Genomic DNA, 19,473 nt, shown 5'->3' on the forward strand with positions numbered 1-19,473 from the left:
GGAGGAAACAGCACAGAAGCGCTTCACAGGAGGCTCCCAAGCACTGAGGATGTCACCTAGACAGGGGACGAAACGTTTGCAAGACAAATTCCCAGCTCGACGAACAGAACCGCAATAACGAGCACCCGAGCTACAAATCTTCTCCCAAACTTTGTAAAAGAATATCGATTGAAAAATGCTGCTAGAGATGATAAATTCAGAGATCTCAAAACTGTATAATACTTCCATCCATCTTTATTTCAAGATTATATAAATCGAGAGTTTACTTCCATGATGAATTATAAAAGCAGGCACAGTTTTATTTCAAGTTTGATATAGCTTGGGGATATGATAACATACCCACTTGCATTCTACAAAAGTCACTTTCCAGCAACGGCTCTTCCCACTTGACTATAATTTAATTAACCAGAGTGAGGGGAGGTGCATGCAGAGTCCTAGCGCACGTTATTAAATGGATATCTTGCATTGATAAATTCAGACTATTGTGTTAACGTGCTGGGGAAGGGGTCTAACCATGGACAGAATATATGTTTGTTTTACCGAAATGAGAATAAATCAAACTGATTCAGTTTGGGCTTCTTGGATAACATCCGCTTGGGTTATTAGTAAGCATCAACGAGGCAAATTAATTTGTTGGCAATTCCACTCTTGTTTCAGACTGAACCCAGTTTTTAGTCACCATCATTACTCCAGCATCAATCTCCAGGAGAGGTGATAGACTTGGTGGTGTTATTACTGAACTATCAATCCAGACCCATGGGCACTGCTGTGAGGACCTGGGCTCAAATTCCACCCCATCAGTTGGCAGAATTTGGATTCAATTTTTAAAAATCTGGAATTAATGATGACAGTGCTGACAGTTGGAAAAACCCATCTGGTTCACAAATGCCCTTGAGGGTAGGAAACTGCCATCCTCACCAGGTCTGGTCTCCACGTGGCTCCAGACGGTCATATGGTTGACACATAATTGGGCATTTAGGGATGGGCAGCAATGCCCTCATCTCATGAATAAATAAAAAAAATCTAAAGTTACCAAAGAAATACAATTCAAAGCCAAGTTTGCTGTGTCTCCCAGTAAGAGAATGGCAGATTGAAAATTATGCTACGGTCATGGATTATCCCCATATCCCTAAAATATATCAACCTTCGGCCTGAAGAAATTCAAAAATAACCACAGAGGTCTAGTGATTCTCAGAGAATTCCAACAATTGACAACTTTTTGGGAGAAGAATTTTCACTGGACCTAGTCCGAGATTGTCGCCTCGTTATCCTGAGGTTGTCCCGTCTAATTTCTAGCTCCTCATCCTGGGCAAACTACCTTCTGGCATCAACCCCATCGAGCCATATTTTGCTGAGGTGACATCAAACAAAAAGAACAGAAAATGCAACGTTTTGTAAACTGACTTAAAGTCCGTGGGAATGAGTGGGGAACAGAGTCTCAAAACAACTCTCGAGGAAAAGAGGCACATTTAATCACACTCTCGAAGTGACCTTGCTGGTTCAGCCCTTTGATGTTTTTTCATCCTGTTCCAGCCTTGAAGCCAGAGAAAGAACTCAAGCAGAAACCAGGTGATGATGGGATCATTCTCACTTCCGCATGTGAATGCCAACGTTTACGATGAATAAAGCAAGCAGTTTTCACACCATCGAGATGTGGAAACATGGGGTGAACTCCAACCTCCTTTTTGGACTGGTCAAACCTTTCAATACAGGTTCTGCTCTCGGTATTTATCAAATTTAATTGGTGGAACAAGGCTGAAGTTCATATGCTGCTGCTGCTGCTTCTTTTAAGAAGTCTGCTCCCAATCTCCAAAATCAGCTGTAGATCACTTGATTGCAATGAATGGAAACATGAAACAGTACAATCCCAATTACAGCCTGACTGTTGTTTCTTTATGGTAATAATGTGACTGCATTTTCTAAACAAAGTCAAGTAATTCCACCCTCGTGTAAAAATAAGAAGTTACATTTCTCAACAACATGAAATAAACTTTTACAGAACCAGTTTCACGCCAAGTGTAACAGTGCATAAGCTAAACAGAAAAATGCATCCTTCCCATCCTACACCTGCAACATATGGAGGTACAAAAGAAAACAAACATTAGGAGAAGCTTGAATCAGACACAGGATGCTTCTGAGTAAAAAGGAACTAGCACATTGCTCAAACCACATTTTGCAGAGGTAGTGTCAAAAGAAAAGTACAGTTTGTCATAAACATAAGAATGTTGGGAGATGGGAACTTTTCAAAATGAACATTTGTTGTTGCATTGTGGTGTCCCAAATGTATGCCACACATGATCCTTGCTAATTCCATTACAATATGTTACTTTGATTTTATGTCACTGAATTCCAGATTCAAGAACTTAACTCTAAAATCTATGAAGGCTGTCAGGAGACATGAACACAAAATAATTCCTTTTATGTAATAAATGGATAGGATTTTCACAGACGCCACACAGTAACACAAAATGAAACAAACAGTGTCTCTCAGGCAGTGTGCTGTGTGGACAAGACCAACAGACCGGGTATGTAATACTGTTAAATCAAGTGGATGTCGTAGTTCAAACACCAATGATTCAGAGCTGCAGAATGAAGCGACACCTGGATAAAGGCAGAGAGGGAAGAAACATTTAAGCTTTGGCAGAGCGTGTGGAGCCAAGTGTCAATATCCTAGAATAAAAGATCAGTCATTTGGGCCGAAGATGAAGAGCAACTTCTCTGGCATTCTATATTCCAGACGTCCGTGGATGTCAATGACATTTGAGATGGAGACTGATATATATCTGGATTCTAAGGAATCAAGGGAATGGGGACAGGAAAGGAAAGGAAAGTTGACACAAAAGTTCATCCATGACCTTACTAACAACAGAACAGGCTTGAGGCCTGTGGGACTTGTGCTGGTTCTTAACCCTTTGTTCTTGTTTAAAAATTAAAAAGCAATTTTCTTCACTTTTTTTCCCCCTGGAGCTCCTTGCTGGGGTAGAATTTTTACAGTTGCCATTCTCCAGCATTTCAACCAAGTTTTCATGCTTCATGAGACCGTGTTAATTGATTATTTCTCCATCGAGTCACTACTTGCCTACATGCAATGTCCACTCTCTTGGTGGTGGAGGTGGTTGGGGGTGTGGGAAATGCCACTTGATTAAGATGAAAAATCCTGGCATATTTATCACTTCTCAAGCCACATGGTAGGAGTCCATTATAGCACGCACAGCTGCCTTGACTAAGTGCAGCACTGACGAGACCTAACTTTCTGAGATCTGCTTTATCCTTGCAGCTCAATACCGTTACCAGCTAAGCCACCTGGGGAGCAGATCTGATAGTTGCTAAAGTGCAGCAGTCTTCAATTTGTAGCAGTGGCAGAAGGTTTGATTCAAGTATCATCAATGGCAAAAAGAATGGTTGGAATACAAAGTTCCACTGTCCAACTTGGACACTGACCAACTTAGTGAGCGCATTAGCAAGTACACACCTCTGGAAAAGAAAAACAGGGAGACGCTGCTACACTCAATCCCAATCATCCAAACAGGGTTTTGCATGGATGTAACAGATTCCATGGTACTGTTGGAATTCCCGAGCTGGGAATTTTCACCTCGGCCCCAGTTAGTATTTATCCCCCGGCTAACACTGCTTCAACAAACCACTGATACTATCCTTGTGCAGTATGTGGGAGCTGGTACAAATTGCTGTGTTTCCATCACCACTACACTTCGAAAGCACTTCCCAGGCTGTAACGAACGCTGCGGGAAGAGCAGGGGGCAACAGAGGTAATTTTTCAAAGTTCTTTAATGTAATTATAAAGCAATGAGTTGCTTTTACTATACACCATATTTGTAAATAATGACTTTAGGATAGAAGTTTAAGATCACTTTCTTTATATCATGTATGTTCTTTCGAAAAACAGCACCATCTAAAAAGTTGGAATCTGCAGAGACAGGCGATGTTAAAAGGGATAGGAGATGCCAGGATCCAAGCTTGGCCACATCACTTACCAATTATGATTCCTGTGTTAGAATGGCTGACAGCTTCAAATCAACAATTTCAGAATCGGGTGAACTGCTCCCACTTTGATCACTGTAGGTATCTCTGGAGAGAGCAAAGTTATGGGACATTCATTAACTTGGAGCTTTTTTGTTTTCCTTTTACACACATACACCAATCGTCCAACCCCAACCCCGAGCACAGGTTTATTTAGGGATTAACAGCAGGATACCCAAACGTTGGCTGTCTTTGCCCACAGCAGCTGCAGCACATTAACTGCTAACATTACCAAGATTTGGAGATGCCGGTGTTGGACTGGGGTGTACAAAGTTAAAAATCACACAACATCAGGTTATAGTCCAACAGGTTTAATTGGAAGCACACTAGCTTTCGGAGCGTCGCTCCTTTATCAGGTGATAGTGGAGGAATCAATCCTAACACACAGAATTTATAGCAATAAATTATACATTGAAAAATACCTTGATTGTTCGAATACCATGATAGCTGTGAACAATGGTGATAGCTAGACAATATTAGATTAGATTAGATTACTTACAGTGTGGAAACAGGCCCTTCGGCCCAACAAGTCCACACCGCCCCGCCGAAGCGTAACCCACCCATACCCCTACATCTATATCTACCCCTTACGTAACACTACGGGCAATTTAGCATGGCCAATTCACCTGACCTGCACATCTTTGGACTGTGGGAGGAAACCGGAGCACCCGGAGGAAACCCACGCAGACACGGGGAGAACGTGCAAACTCCACACAGTCAGTCGCCTGAGGCGGGAATTGAACCCGGGTCTCCGGCGCTGTGAGGCAGCAGTGCTAACCACTGTGCCACCGTGCCGCCCATAATGTTGAAGGTGTTGGCCCCCTGTGTTCTCTGTCTGTGCCATGATGTTTAGATTGATTCTAATCTAAAAAGTGAGATTACAGAGTTTTACATGAATTCATGCAGTTTTTGAGCAAAGTACAATGTAACTCTACAAGTACAAATTCACCCCACAAAATATATGTGTGCATGTGGGTCTGTGTGTGTGTGTCTCTGTCTGGGTTGGGGGTTGTGGTGTGAGATAGAGTGTGTATGTGTGTGCGTTGTGAGTGTAGAGTGTCTTAAGTCTGTGAGGGGCTGCATGTGAGAGTGTGGGAGTGTGTGTGTGAGTCTGGGGTGTGGGGTTGTGAGTGTCTCAGAGAGAGAGTGTATGTGTGTGTGCGTGAGTGTAGAGTGGTCTAAGTCTCTGAAAGGATGCCTATGTGAATGTGGGAGTGTGTGTGTCTGTAAGGGTCTGTGTGCACGTCTGTGTGAGAATGGTCACTCGAAGGACAGAGGTTGAATGTCCTGGACCATTGAAGTGTTCTCTAACTGGGAGGGAACCCTCTTGTCTGCTGATTGTTGTGCGGTGCCCATTCATCCGTTGTCGTAGCCTTTGCTCGGTTTCTCCACTGTACCATGCCTCCGGGCATCCTTGCCTACAACGTATAAGATAGACAACGTTGGCTGAGTCACATGAGTACCTGCCATGTACAAGATGGGAGGTGTCCTCACGTGTAATGGTGTTATCCATGTCCTTACTCTGACACATCTTGCAGCGCCTACCGTGACAGGGTTGTATGGAGTTGTCCTGAAAGCCGGGCAGCTTGCTACGAACAATGATCTGTTTGATGTTTGGTGGTTGTTTAAAAGCAAGAAGTGGAGGTGTGGGGAAGGTCTTGGCGAGGTGCTCATCCTCATTGATAATGTGTTGCAGGTCACGAAGAACATGGCGTAGTTTTTCAGCTCCTGGGAAATAGTGAACAACGAAGGGTACCCTGTCAGTTGCAGCACGTGTCTGTCTCCTGAGGAGGTCATTACGGTTCCTTGCTGTGGCACATCGGAACTGGTGGTCGATGAGTTCAGCATTGCACCCCGCTCTTGTGAGGGCATTCCTGAGTACTTCCAGGTGTCCGTCACGTTCTTCCTCATCTGAGCAGATCAGGTGTACGCGTAGGGCTTGTCCATAATATGTTTTGGGTGGAAGCTGGAGAAATGTAGCATTGTGAGGTTGTCTGTGGGTTTGCGGTAGAGTGTGGTGCTGAGGTGTCCGTCCTTGATGGAGACGCACGTGTCCAAGAATGAGACAGATAGTCGAGAGTAGTCCATGGTGAGTTTGATGGTGGGATGAAACCCGTTGATATCACTGTGTAGTTTTATCAGTGACTCCTCGCCATGGGTCCAGAGGAAGAAAATGTCATCAGTGTACCTGGTATATAATGTTGGTTGGAGATCCCGCATAGAGAAGAAACTGTGTTCGAACCTGTGCATAAAAATGTTGGCATATTGAGGTGCAAATTTGGTCCCCATGGTTGTTCCGTGTGTCTGGATGAAGAACTGGTTGTCAAAGGTGAAGACATTGTGATCGAGGATAAAGCGGATGAGTTGTAGGATGGTGCTCTGAGATTGGCAGTTGTTGGTGTTGAGTACTGAAGCTGTTGCCGTGATACCATCGTTGTGGGGGATGTTGGTGTAGAGTGATTTGATTTGATTACATTACAGCGTGGAAACAGGCCCTTCGGCCCAACAAGTCCACACCGACCCGCCGAAGCACATCCCACACATGCCCCTACATTTACCCCTTACCTAACATTACGGGCAATTTAGCATGGCCAATTCACCTGACCTGCACATCTTTGGACTTTGGGAGGAAACCGGAGCACCCGGAGGAAACCCACACAGACACAGGGAGAATGTGCAAACTCCACACAGTCGCCTGAGGCGGGAATTGAACCCGGGTCTCAGGCGCTGTGAGGCAGCAGTGCTAACCACTGCGCCACCGTGCCGAAACATCCATTGTGACAAGGAATGCTCCCGGTTCGACTGGTCCGTGGGTGCTGGGTTTCTGTAAGAAATCCATAGTGTCGCAGCAAGGAACCGTAATGACCTCCTCAGGAGACAGACATGTGCTGCAACTGACAGGGTACCCTTCGTTGTTCACTATTTCCCAGGAGCTGAAAAACTACGCCATGTTCTTCGTGACCTGCAACACATCATCAATGAGGGTGAGCACCTCGCCAAGACCTTCCCCACACCTCCACTACTTGCCTTTAAACAACTGCCAAACCTCATATAGGCCAGTGTTCGTAGCAAGCTGCCCAGCTGTCAGGACAACTCCATACAACCCTGTCATGGTAGGTGCTGCAAGACGTGTCAGATTGTGGACATAGATACCACTATTACGTGTGGGAACACCTCACATCTTGTACATGGCAGGTACTCACGTGACTTAGCCAACGTCGTCTATCTTATACGTTGTAGGCAAGGATGCCCTGAGGCATGGTACATTGGGGAAACCGAGCAAAGGCTACGGCAACAGATGAATGGGCACTGCACAACAATCAACAGACAGGAGGGTTCTCTCCCAGTTGGGGAACACTTCAGTGGTCCACGACATTCGACCTCGGACCTTCGGGTGACCATCCTCTAAGGAGGACTTCGGGACAGGCAGCAGTGAAAAGTGGCCGAGCAAAGGCTGATAGCTAAGTTCGGTTCCCATAGGGAGGGCCTCAACTGGGACCTCAGGTTCATGTCACATTACAGGTGACCACCATTGAACTGTACACACACATTCTCACACAGACACGCACACAGACCCTTACAGACACACACACTCCCACACTCACATAGGCATCCTCTCAGAGACTTAGACCACTCTACACTCACTCACACACACATACACACTCTCTCTGAGACACTCACAAACCCCCAACCCCAGACACACACACACTCCCACTCACAGACTTAAGACACTCTACACTCACACATACACTCTCTCTCACACTCTCAACCCCCAACCCCATTCAGCCACACACACACAGACAAAGACCCACATGCACACATATATTTTGTGGGTGAATTTGTACTTGCAGAGTTACATTGTACTTTGCACAAAAACTGCATGCATTCATGTAGAACTCTGTTATCTCACTTTTCAGATTAGAATAAATCTAAACATCATGGCATAGACAGAAAATACAGGGGGCTAACACCTTCAACATATTGTCTAGCTATCACCATTGTTACAGCTAACCTGAGAATGCAACTTTTAAAAAAAGCGTTTTGTGAGTTACATATGAAAGAAGTGAAACTATCATGGTATTCAAACAGATGAAAGATTCAACAGACAATCAAGGTATTTTTCAATGTATAATTTCAGTTACATCACACTGTAAATATTTACTATAAATCCTGTGTCTTAGTGGAGGACTCAATCCTATCACCTGATGAAGGAGTGATGCTCCGAAAGCTAGTGTGCTTCCAATTAAACCTGTTGGACTATAACCTGGTGTTGTGTGATTTTTAACATGGCCAAGATCATCGTAAAACGGCAGCCCGCACAAAGTGGGGCCTGCCTCATCTGAATGGTTTCTCAAACCTCTCCCAGTGAGTCACTATGATCCACCTAAAACAGGGCTCCCCAAAGGAGCCTAAGTGTTTCTGTGAGCTGCAGACTCTGTAAGAACAAAGGACCATAGTGGAGCTGTGAGTGTGTTGGAACAGCTATATTATAGTCTAACGGACAGACCCTTCTCTCTCGGTTCTCACTGAGGGCTCACAATAATTCTCAGTGTGGGAATGCAGTGGAAAATATTTGGGTAGATGAATCTAAAACATATCTTCAGCCTGCATGTCCATAAGACTGTAAGGTATAGGAACAGAATTAGGTCATTTGGTTTATCAAATCTGCTCTGCCATTTGATCATGGCTGATAGGTTTCTCAATCCCCTTCACCTGCCTTCTCCCCATAACCCTTGATCCCTTTACTAATCAAGAACCTACCCATCCATCTCTGTCTTAATTACACTCAATGATTTGGTCTCCATAGCCCAGAATTCCACAGAGTCACCACCCTCTGGCTGAAGAAATTCCTCTTCATCTCAGTTCTAAAGGGTTGTCCCTTCACTCTATGCCCTCAGGTCCTAATCTCTCAGATTAGTGAAATCATTTTCTCCATGTCCACTCTATTCAGGCCTCTCAATGTTCTGCAAGTTTCAATCGGTGTCTGGATTAGAGTGGTGCTGGAAAAGCACAGCAGGTCAGGCAGCATCCAAGGAGCAGAAAATCGACATTTTGGGCAAAAGCCCTTCATCAGGAATAGAGGCAGGGAGCCTCCAGGGTGAAGATATAAATGAGAGGGGGGGGGGAGGGGGGGGGAGGGGTGGGGGGGTGGGGAAAGTAGCATAGAGTACAATAGGTGAATGAGGGTGGGGATGGAGGTAATAGGTCAGAGAGGAGGGTGGAGTGGATAGGTGGAAAGGAAGATAGGCAGGTTAGGACAGGTCATGAGGATGGTGCTGACCTGCAAGGTTGGAACTGGGGTAAGGTGGGGGGAGGGGAAGTGAGGAAACTGGTGAACTCCCCATTGATGCCCTGGGGATGAAGTGTTCCGAGGCGGAAGATGAGGCGTTCTTCCTCCAGGCGTCGGGTGGTGAGGGAGCAGCGGTGGAGGCGGCCCAGGACCTCCATGTCCTCAGCAGAGTGGGAGGGGGAGTTGAAATGTTGGGCCACAGGGCGGTGTGGTTGATTGGTGCGGGTGTCCCGGAGATGTTCCCTAAAGCGCTCTGCGAGGAGGCGTCCAGTCTCCCCAATGTAGAGGAGACCACATTGGGAGCAACGGATACAATAAATGATATTGGTGGATGTGCAGGTAAAACTTTGATGGATGTGGAAGGCTCCTTTGGGGCCTTGGATGGAAGTGAGGGGGGAGGTGTGATAACAGGTTTTGCAATTCCTGCGGTGGCAGGGGAGGGTGCCAGGACGGGAGGGTGGGTTGTTGGGGAGGCGTGGACCTGACCAGGTAGTCACGGAGGGAACGGTCTTTGCGGAAAGCGGATAGGGGTGGGGAGGGAAATACATCTCTGGTGGTAGGGTCCGTTTGGAGGTGGTGGAAATGTCAGCGGATGATGCAGTTTATGCGAAGGATGGTAGGGTGGAAGGTGAGCACCAGGGGCGTTCTATCCTTGTTATGGTTGGAGGGGTGGGGTTCGAGGTCGGAGGTGTGGGATGTGGACGAGATGCGTAGGAGGGAAGGGAAATTCTGGTCTCTAAAGAATGAGGCCATCTGGTGTGTTCTGTGGTGGAACTGGTCCTCCTGGGAGCAGATACGGCAGAGGCAGAGGAATTGGGAATACAGGATGGCATTTATGCAGGAGATAGCGTGGGAAGAGGTGTTATCCAGGTAGCTGTGGGAGTCAGTGGTTTGTAAAAAATGTCAGTGTCAAGTCAGTCATCATTAATGGAGATGGAGGGGTCCAGGAAGGGAGGTGTCAGAGATGGTCCAGGTGAATTTAAGATTGGAGTGAAATGTGTTGGTGAAGTTGATGAATTGCTCAACCTCCTCGTGGGAGCATGAGGTGGCGCCAATGCAGTCATCAATGTAGCGGAGGAAGAGGTGCCGGTGTAATTACGGAAGATGGACTGTTCTATGTAGACAACAAAGAGACAGGCATAGCTGGGGCCCATATGGGTGACCATGGCTACCCCTTTGGGCTGGAGGAAGTGGGAGGATTTGAAAGAGAAAGAGAAATTGTTAAAGGTGAGGACCAGTTTCAGCCAAACGAAAGAGAGTGTTGGTGGAAGGGTACTGTTGGGGACATCGGGAGAGGAAGAAACGGAGGGCTTGGAGCTCCTGGTCATGGCGGATGGAGGTGTAGAGGGATTGGATATCCATGGTGAAGATGAGGCATTGGGGGCCAGGGAAACGGAAGTCTTGGAGGAGGTGGAGAGCATGGGTGGTGTCTCGAACGTATGTGGGGAGTTCCTGGAATGGGGGGGATAGAAAAGTGTCGAGGTAGGTAGAGATGAGGTCATTGGGGCAGGAGTAGGCTGAGACAATGGGTCGGCAGGGATGGTCAGGCTTGTGGATCTTGGGAAGGAGGTAGAACCGGGTAGTGCGGGTTCCCCGACTATGTGGTTGAAAGCTGTGGGTATGAGATCTCCTGAGGCGATGAGGTTCTGTATGGTCTGGGAGATAATGGTTTGGTGATGGGGGGGGTGAGATCATGGTCGAGGGGGTGGTAGGAAGAGGTGTCTTTGAGTTGGCAGTAGGAGGCCTCATCACCTCAGGAGATCTCCCACCCACAGCTTCCAACCTCGTAGTCCGGGAACCCCGCACTGCCCGGTTCTACCTCCTTCCCAAGATCCACAAGCCTGACCACCCTGGCCGACCCATTGTCTCAGCCTACTCCTGCCCCAATGACCTCATCTCTACCTACCTCGACACTGTCCTATCCCCCCTAGTCCAGGAACTCCCCACATACGTTCGAGACACCACCCATGCCCTCCACCTCCTCCAAGACTTCCGTTTCCCTGGCCCCCAATGCCTCATCTTCACCATGGATATCCAATCCCTCTACACCTCTATCCGCCATGACCAGGAGCTCCAAGCCCTCCGTTTCTTCCTCTCCCGATGTCCCCAACAGTACCCTTCCACCAACACTCTCTTTCGTTTGGCTGAAACTGGTCCTCATCCTGAACAATTTCTCTTTCAAATCCTCCCACTTCCTCCAGCCCAAATGGGTAGCCATGGTCACCCATATGGGCCCCAGCTATGCCTGTCTCTTTGTTGTCTACATAGAACAGTCCATCTTCCGTAATTACACCGGCACCTCTTCCTCCGCTACATTGATGACTGTATTGGCGCCACCTCGTCCTCCTGCGAGGAGGTTGAGCAATTCATCAACTTCACCAACACATTCCACCCCAACCGTAAATTCACCTGGACGATCTCCGACACCTCCCTCCCCTTCCTGGACCTCTCCATCTCCATTAATGGCGACTGACTTGACACTGACATTTTTTTTTTTACAAACCCACCAACTCCCACAGCTACCTGGATTGCATTTCTTCCCATCCTACCTTCTGCAAAAATGCCATCCTGTATTCCCAATTCCTCCACCTCCACTGTATCTGCTCTCAGGAGGACCAGTTCCACTACAGAACACACCAGATGGCATCCTTCTTGAGAGACCACAATTTTCCTTCCCACGTGGTTAAAGATGCCCTCCAATGCATCTTGTCCACATTCCACACCTCAGACCTCGAACCCCACCCCTCCAACCGTAACAAAGACAGAACTCCCCTGGTGCTCACCTTCCACCCTACAAACCTTTGCATAAACCAAATCATCTGCCGACATTTCCACCACCTCCAAATGGACCCCACCACCAGGGATGTATTTCCCTCCCCATCCCTTTCCGCAAAGACATTCCCTCCGTGACTGCCTGGTCAGGTCTACGCCCCCCCAATAACCCACCCTCCCGTCCTGGCACCTTCTCCTGCCAATGCAGGAATTGCAAAACCTGCACCCACACCTCCTCCCTCACCTCCATCCAAGGCCACAAAGGAGCCTTCCACATCCATCAAAGATTTACCTGCACATCCACCAATGTCATTTATTGTATCCGTTGCTCCCAATGTGGTCTCCTTTACATTGGGGAGACTGGACGCCTCCTCGCAGAGCACTTTAGGGAACATCTCCGGGACACCCGCACCAATCAACTCCACCACCCTGTGGCCCAACATTTCAACTCCCCCTCCCATTCTGCTGAGGAGATGCAGGTCCTGGGCCTCCTCCACTGCCACTCCCTCACCACCCGATGCCTGGAGGAAGAATGCCTCATCTTCCACCTCAGAACACTTCAACCCCAGGGCATCAACGTGGACTTCAACAGTTTCCTCATTTCCCCTCCCCCCACCTTACCTCAGTTCCAACCTTCCAGCTCAGCACTGTCCCCATGACCTGTCCTACCGGCCTTTCTTCCTCTCTGACCTATCACCTCCATCCCCACCCCCATTCAGCTATTGTACTCTATGCTACTTTTTCCCCACCCTCACCCCCCCTCTCATTTATCTCTCCAACCTAGAGGCACCCTGCCTCTATTCCCGATGAAGGGTTTTTGCCTGAAACGTCGATTTTCCTGCTCCTTGGATGCTGCCTGACCTGCTGCGCTTTTCCAACATCACTCTAATCCAGACTCGGATTTCCAGCATCTGCAGTCTTTGTTTTTACCAAGTTTCAATTGGTACCTCCTCATCCTTCTAAACTGCATCAACAACAGACCCAGATTCCTTGACCCTTCCTCATATGACAAAACCTTCATCCCTGGGATGATTATTGTAAACCTCCTCTGGACCCCCTTCCAACACCAGCAGATACTTCCTTCGATACAGGGCCCAAAACTGCTCACAATATTCCAAATGTGGTCTGACCAGTGCCTTATACCACCTCAGCAGGCTGTTTATCTAATCATGGCTATTGCATTCTAGCCATGTAAAGCGTTTATTTTATTTAAGACTAAATTCTAAATGTTGATGAATATGAGAAATTAACACTCTGCTGCTTTTCAGCAGTCAGTCCTATTCTAAGTGGTTCAACCAGCTAGGACAGCGATTTGTAATGCAGGACAATCAATATTTAATATTCAGACAGGAGGAACTATAACATGTCAAAAGCACAAATTTCTTTTCTGTTCTGAAAATGCAGCTTTTGAAGATTATAATAATTATATTTTTGACCAGTTGGGTACCTTAAACTGTAATGTAAATGGATATACGTGTAATATTATTCCCAATACACTTATAATGGGCAGGCTGCCTACTTTCAGGGAAGCAATAGTTTCACATCGCTGATAGATTTGACAGTAATCCAATCCCATTTTCAGTTATATCAGCATGAAAATTATAGGTATATATGTATCCAGCTTTTTCTTTGCAAATCTGATTGACTCACCAAATAACATCCACAAAAATATGAAGATTAAACAGACACTTAATCATTTAATATCTGCACCATTACTTTCAGGTCAAGGTGTTGAAAATTGTAATGGGTGGTGTGGACAGTAGGGAGCAGAGGGGAAGTGCTGAATATGTCAGAGTAGGGGAAAGATGCAGGAGGCTTGGGTGAGAATGTTGAGCAGTGGGAAATGGTAAACCGTGTTCTGAAGAAGGGTCACAAAACACGAAACATTAACTCTGCTTTCTCTGCACAGACGCTGCCAGACCTGCTGTACTTTTCCAGCAATTTCTGATTTTCTTAAGGGTCAGGGAAGTACAGAACCCACTGACATGCAATAAGAGTTATTACTTTACTTTTACAGTTTTGTCCCACTGTCAGTACATCAAATTCACTGCACGGAAACAGTCCATTCAGCCAGAGTACTCAATGCGAGCATTTGTGCAGCTTTCCATCATGGACCCTCCAAATCTAACAGTATAGCACTCTCTTGCTTTCTACTCCTGTGTTCCTGTGAACGATGTGAGACCGATTACAGTGGCTGTTCCATAAGAAAAAATCTTTCCTTAACCAACCACAGATAGTAGAAATACATGGAAATTTAAAAAAAACTCAGTTGTGAACACAAATGGCCAAAACATTTAAATGCCACAGCACCTCAGGATTCTGCAGTGGTCTGCAGTCTGAAGTAATATCTGCTTTTAATTCGTCCAGCCAAAGTGAACAAAGTCACATTTTCCCACATTATACTCTGTTGGAGATATGGCTGGTTATTCCCTCGACCCATCCCTATCCTTATGTCACCTTTGCAACGTACCTTTCAAAACGGAATCAATTAGAAAGATGGTAACAAGACCATAAGATACAGGAGCAGAACTCAGGCCATAGAGACATAGGGACGGCTCCACCATTCAAAAATGGCTGATAGGTTTCTCAATCCCATTCTCCAGCTTTCTCCCAGTAATCCTTGATCCCCTTGATTATCAAGAACCTATCTATCTCAGTCTTAAATATACTCAATGACCTGGCCTCCACACCCTTCTGTGGCAATGAATTCCACAGATTCCCCACTCTCTGGCTGAAGAAGTTTCCCCTTCTCTCCGTTCTAAAAGGTCTTCCCTTTACTCTGAGGCTGTGTCCCCGGGTCCTAGTCTCTCCTACCAATGGAAATATTTTCTCAACATCCACTCTGTCCAGGCCATTCAGTGTTCCGTATGTTTCAATTAGATCCCCTCTCATCCTTCTAAACTCCATCCAGTATAAACCCAAAGTCCTCAAACGTTCCTCACATATTAAGCTTTTCATTCTGGGACCTTTCTTGTGAACCTCCTCTGAACATGCTCCAGGGTTAGTACATTTTTCCTGAGATATGGCCCCAAAACTGTGCACAATATTCCAAATGTGGTCTGACCAAAGCCTTATACAGCCTCAGAAGTACATCCTTGCTTTTATATTCAAGTCCTCTCAAAATTAGTGCCACCTTTGCATTTGCCTTCTTAACTACTGACTCAACCTGCAAGTTTACCTTGAGAGAATCCTGGACTAGAATTCCCAAATCTCTTTGCACTTCAGACTTCTCAAAATAGTCCATGCCTTTATTCTTCCTGCCAAAATGCATGACCTCACACATTCCCATGTTGTAGTCCATCTGCCACTACTTTGCCCACGTTCCTAACCTGTCCAGAACCTTCTGCCGCTTCCCCATCACCTCACTGTGACCTGTCCCTCTTCATATCTTTATATCGTCTGCAGACTTAGCCAGGATGTCCTCAGTTCCTTCATCTAGTTTGTTAAAATATAAAGTGAAAAGTTGCAGTCCCAACACTGAGCCTTGCAGAACACCACTTGTGGTGCTATCCAGAGAAGGACCATTTTATCTTAATATTGTCTCTATATTAACGGTAGAACAAACAGACAGAAATATGTGCATCTTGCATTAGTTAGTTACCTGGGCGACAGTCTGCAACCCTTTTCCAAGTAACGCTGAAGTTTTCCTGAAGCAGCCAACATCAGGCCCAAGTAAGGTGGCGATGGTTTCATTGGTCTGGAGGTGAATTCTGGATGGTACTGGACGCCAACAAAATAGGGATGCTCTGAAAAAGACAGTGGTGAGAACATTTCCTCAAGATCTGCACTACACTACAAAACTTCCGATTACCTGGAGCATATCTTATTAGTCATGAAAGTCAAACAAACAATAGGCAGAATCACACTTATCGTCCAACACTTTCACATTCACAAAGACCAAGGCGGGGTTCAAAATATTCCTGATCACTCTGGGAAACAGGAGCTGGCATGAAATACAAAATAGGAGCAGGAGTAGACCATATACTCCCTCAGGCCTGTTCCACCAATCAATCCAATCATGGCTCATCTCTTGGGCATTTTGAAGTCCACATTCCCATCTACTCCTTTTGCCCAACAAAAATACTCAATGACCCAGCCTCCACCACTGACTACTTTTACAAGACCAGCTCATGTCGGTGAGCTGACTGCCTAATGTGGGGTCCTCCGCTCACCTGCTCATTTCTGTGCTCTCCATGAAGCAGACATTAACCTATAAACCAGACTGATGGGTTGTAGGCTACACACAGCATAAAGAACCCACACTGCATCCAGGGATGAGCCCGCTAGGTGGATTAGCCACAGTAAATACAGGGTTGGCGGGTGGGATATTCTTTGAAGGGTCAGTACAGATTCAGTGGGCCAAATGGCCTGCATCGACATTGCAGGGATCTATGATTCACTGACCTAATGGCAAAAATACTGACTGTAACAGAGGCTATGGCATAGGGGTAATTTCACAAGGTTAATAAGACTAATGTCCATGGGGGGCATGGATTCAAATCTTACCATGGTAAATAGTTAAATTTGAATTCAATTAAAAAAAGTATTTTAAAAGCTGGTTGGGGCATATAACCTTTATTGTAAATACCCAGCAGATTCACTAAGGTAAGGAAATCTGCCTATAAATAACCCCATACCCACAGCAAAGTGGCTTTGCCCACTCAAAGAATGAATAAAAAGACTCAAAAAAGTGGCGTTCCAAACTAAATGGCATCATTTTAAAATTTACAAAACTTTACCCCAAAATAATATTTGAACAATGAATGTGTCACGCTTGCATATTTAAGCAGCCTGCAGATTTATTCAAACGTTTAATATTCTAGGTAGTTAGCCATAATTCATGAGGGACTGTTAGCATGTCACTCTATCAGATAACCGGGGAGCAGGGGGCAATTGTCCCTACACATTGCTGGATATAGCTGGAGGAGAATGACTCTGCACTGGAACTGGAACTGAACTCACACTGTTGTGTTATCCTGACCCACACACTAGCCACTTAACAAACCGAGTTAATCATTCCCTTAACAATGCAAACACAGTAACGCTTTCTCCAAAATATCTGTACAAATAGTAAACCTTTTGGTTTAAAGAGCTATGAGATTCAGAATAATTTCTAAAGAGTAACTCGCGTTATCTCACTCCCTCTGACTGCAAGATCTCCTCACTCACCATCAAGTTCAATGATTTCCATTCGTTCTCCCTCCACATCCTGACCAACGAAACGAAATCCCTTTTCTTCAAAGTTACTTCTCATTTCAGGGTTTACCTGAAATACAACAGGTTTGAAGCATTTTCGTTCGGTGCTTCAAGGTGGAACTTGTGGGTGGATTAGGTAAAACGCTTTGGCCATCAAAGAATCCAACACAACTTCACAAAAGTAGTGTCAATTAGAAAAACACTTCAATATAGACTTAAAACTGAGAAAACACAATGAAGGAGAAACTCGATGGGGAAAAACTCGACATTCTTCACAGGCCTGAGAGAATATTTATACATTTATACTGAGAAAACTATTGTTCATGGATTCATTTGCCCAGACAAAGAATGCAGAAAGCCTGCGTGGGGACAAATAAAACAAAGCGGTTTGTACCTCGTATCGATGTCTGTGACGTTCTTCAATGTAGTCACAATCCTTATACAACCTCCCTGAAGGCAGCACAGAAAAACACACCAATTAGTTTTTTGAAAAATCAGTGAAGATACACAACAGCACCTCCTCCACAATAATCCTCAACACGGGCACCCTGCAAGGACACATTCTCAGCCTTCTACTGTACTCCCTGTACACCCATGACGGTGTTGCCAAATTACGAATGATCGTCATCTACAAGTTTGCTGGCAACACCGTGGATGGATATCAAACAACGAGTCACAATGCAGCAAGGAGATGGAGGGCTTGGTGACCTGGTGCAATGATAACAATCTCTCTCTGTCTCGATGTCAGCAAAACAAAAAAACTGATCAGTGACTTCCAGAAGAAAGGAGGAGGAGGTGACAGCCCCATCTACATCAATGGAGAGGGTGGACAGCAGTTCCCAGGAGTGATGATAATCAACAATCTGTCCTGACCCTCCCATGTAGATGTGACGGTCAACAAGGCACAATGCCTTAACTTGCTCAGGCGACTCAGGAAATTCAGCATGTCCATAAAGACCTTCGCCAACTCTTACACATGGATCATTAAAAGCATACCATCCATGTGCATAAAAGCCTGGAACGGCAACTGCTCTGTCCAGGACTGTAAGAAACTATAGAAAGTTGTATGCACAGCCCAGACCATCGCAGATGCCAACCCTCTCATCCTTGGACTCCACCTACACTTCCTGCTGCTATGGAAGGGCTGCCAACATTATTACAGACCCCTCATACCCAGGTAATGATCTCCTACAACCTCATCCCTCAGGCAGAAGATACAGAAGAGAATGGAATAATGTAGGTTAGATGGCCTTCAGATTGGCTTCACAGGTCGGTGCAACATCGAGGGCCAAAGGGCCTGTACTGCGCTGGAGTGTTCTGTGGAAGCTTGAACACATGGAAAAACAGGTTCAGCAACAGTTTCTTCCCTGCCGTTATTAGACTGATGAATGGACCTCTCTAATTTCAAATCTCATGTTGATCTCTCTTTGTGCACCTCCTGTGCAGCTGTAATCCTGTGTGCCTCACTGTCTAAGCCCCTTATGATCCAAATGTCCTTGTTTATTATGATCTGCCTGTACTGCTCACAAAACAAAACTTTTCACTGTACTTCAGTCCATGTGACTACGATAAATCAAAGCAAATCAAAAAACAAGCTTCAGTTCAGGCCAAAAGGTTTTGGAGCAAAGGTTTCGATGTATTAGCCTGATACCTGATGATACTATTGTTATCTTTGCTGAATCATATTCATTTTAAATTAGAAAAGAGATGTTCTTTTTGTTATCATCACTAAATCCTCCACAATGAACAACCTGGGAAGTTATCATTGATCAGAAACTCAATTGAACACAACCACACGATGAAGGAGCAGTGCTCAGAAAGCTAGTGCTTCCAAATAAACCTGTTGAACTATAACCTGGTGCTGTGTGATTTTTAACTTTGTTCACCACATAAACACAGTCGCTACAAGAACAGGTCAGAGGCTCAGAATATGGTGGTGAGTAACTTACTTCCTGACTTCCCAAAGCCTGTCCACCATCTACAAGACACAAGTCAGGAGTGTGATGGAATACTCCCCACTTGTCTGGATGGGGCCAGTTCCAACACAAGAAACTTGACAACATCCAGCACAAATCAGACTGCATGATTAGCACCACATTCACAAACATCCATTCCCTCCAACACCATACTGTGTGTACTATGTACAAGATGCATTGCAAAAATTCACCAAAGATCCT

At 45.7% G+C, this 19,473-nt stretch overlaps 1 protein-coding gene across 6 annotated transcripts in view; it reads right to left on the minus strand.

Moving 5' to 3' along the window:
- Nucleotides 1-216: 216 nt before the first annotated feature.
- ctps1b (CTP synthase 1b) overlaps nucleotides 217-19,473 on the minus strand; it is a 63,283-nt gene continuing 44,026 nt past the window's right edge. For 5 of the 6 annotated variants that reach the window (XM_072547985.1, XM_072547987.1, XM_072547982.1 and 2 more), the window contains 5 exons: nucleotides 17,691-17,746; nucleotides 17,270-17,366; nucleotides 15,702-15,846; nucleotides 3,993-4,086; nucleotides 217-2,601 (listed from right to left, as the gene is read on the minus strand). In XM_072547985.1, coding sequence (XP_072404086.1) covers nucleotides 3,996-4,086; nucleotides 15,702-15,846; nucleotides 17,270-17,366; nucleotides 17,691-17,746 — 389 coding nt within the window. In that variant the 3' untranslated portion in view covers nucleotides 217-2,601; nucleotides 3,993-3,995. The remainder of the gene's footprint in view (nucleotides 2,602-3,992; nucleotides 4,087-15,701; nucleotides 15,847-17,269; nucleotides 17,367-17,690; nucleotides 17,747-19,473) is intronic. The other variant, XM_072547983.1, reaches the window with a different exon arrangement.

Source organism: Chiloscyllium punctatum, chromosome 27 (genome assembly GCF_047496795.1).
Source record: "Chiloscyllium punctatum isolate Juve2018m chromosome 27, sChiPun1.3, whole genome shotgun sequence".
In the NCBI taxonomy this organism is placed as follows: Eukaryota; Metazoa; Chordata; class Chondrichthyes; order Orectolobiformes; family Hemiscylliidae; genus Chiloscyllium; species Chiloscyllium punctatum.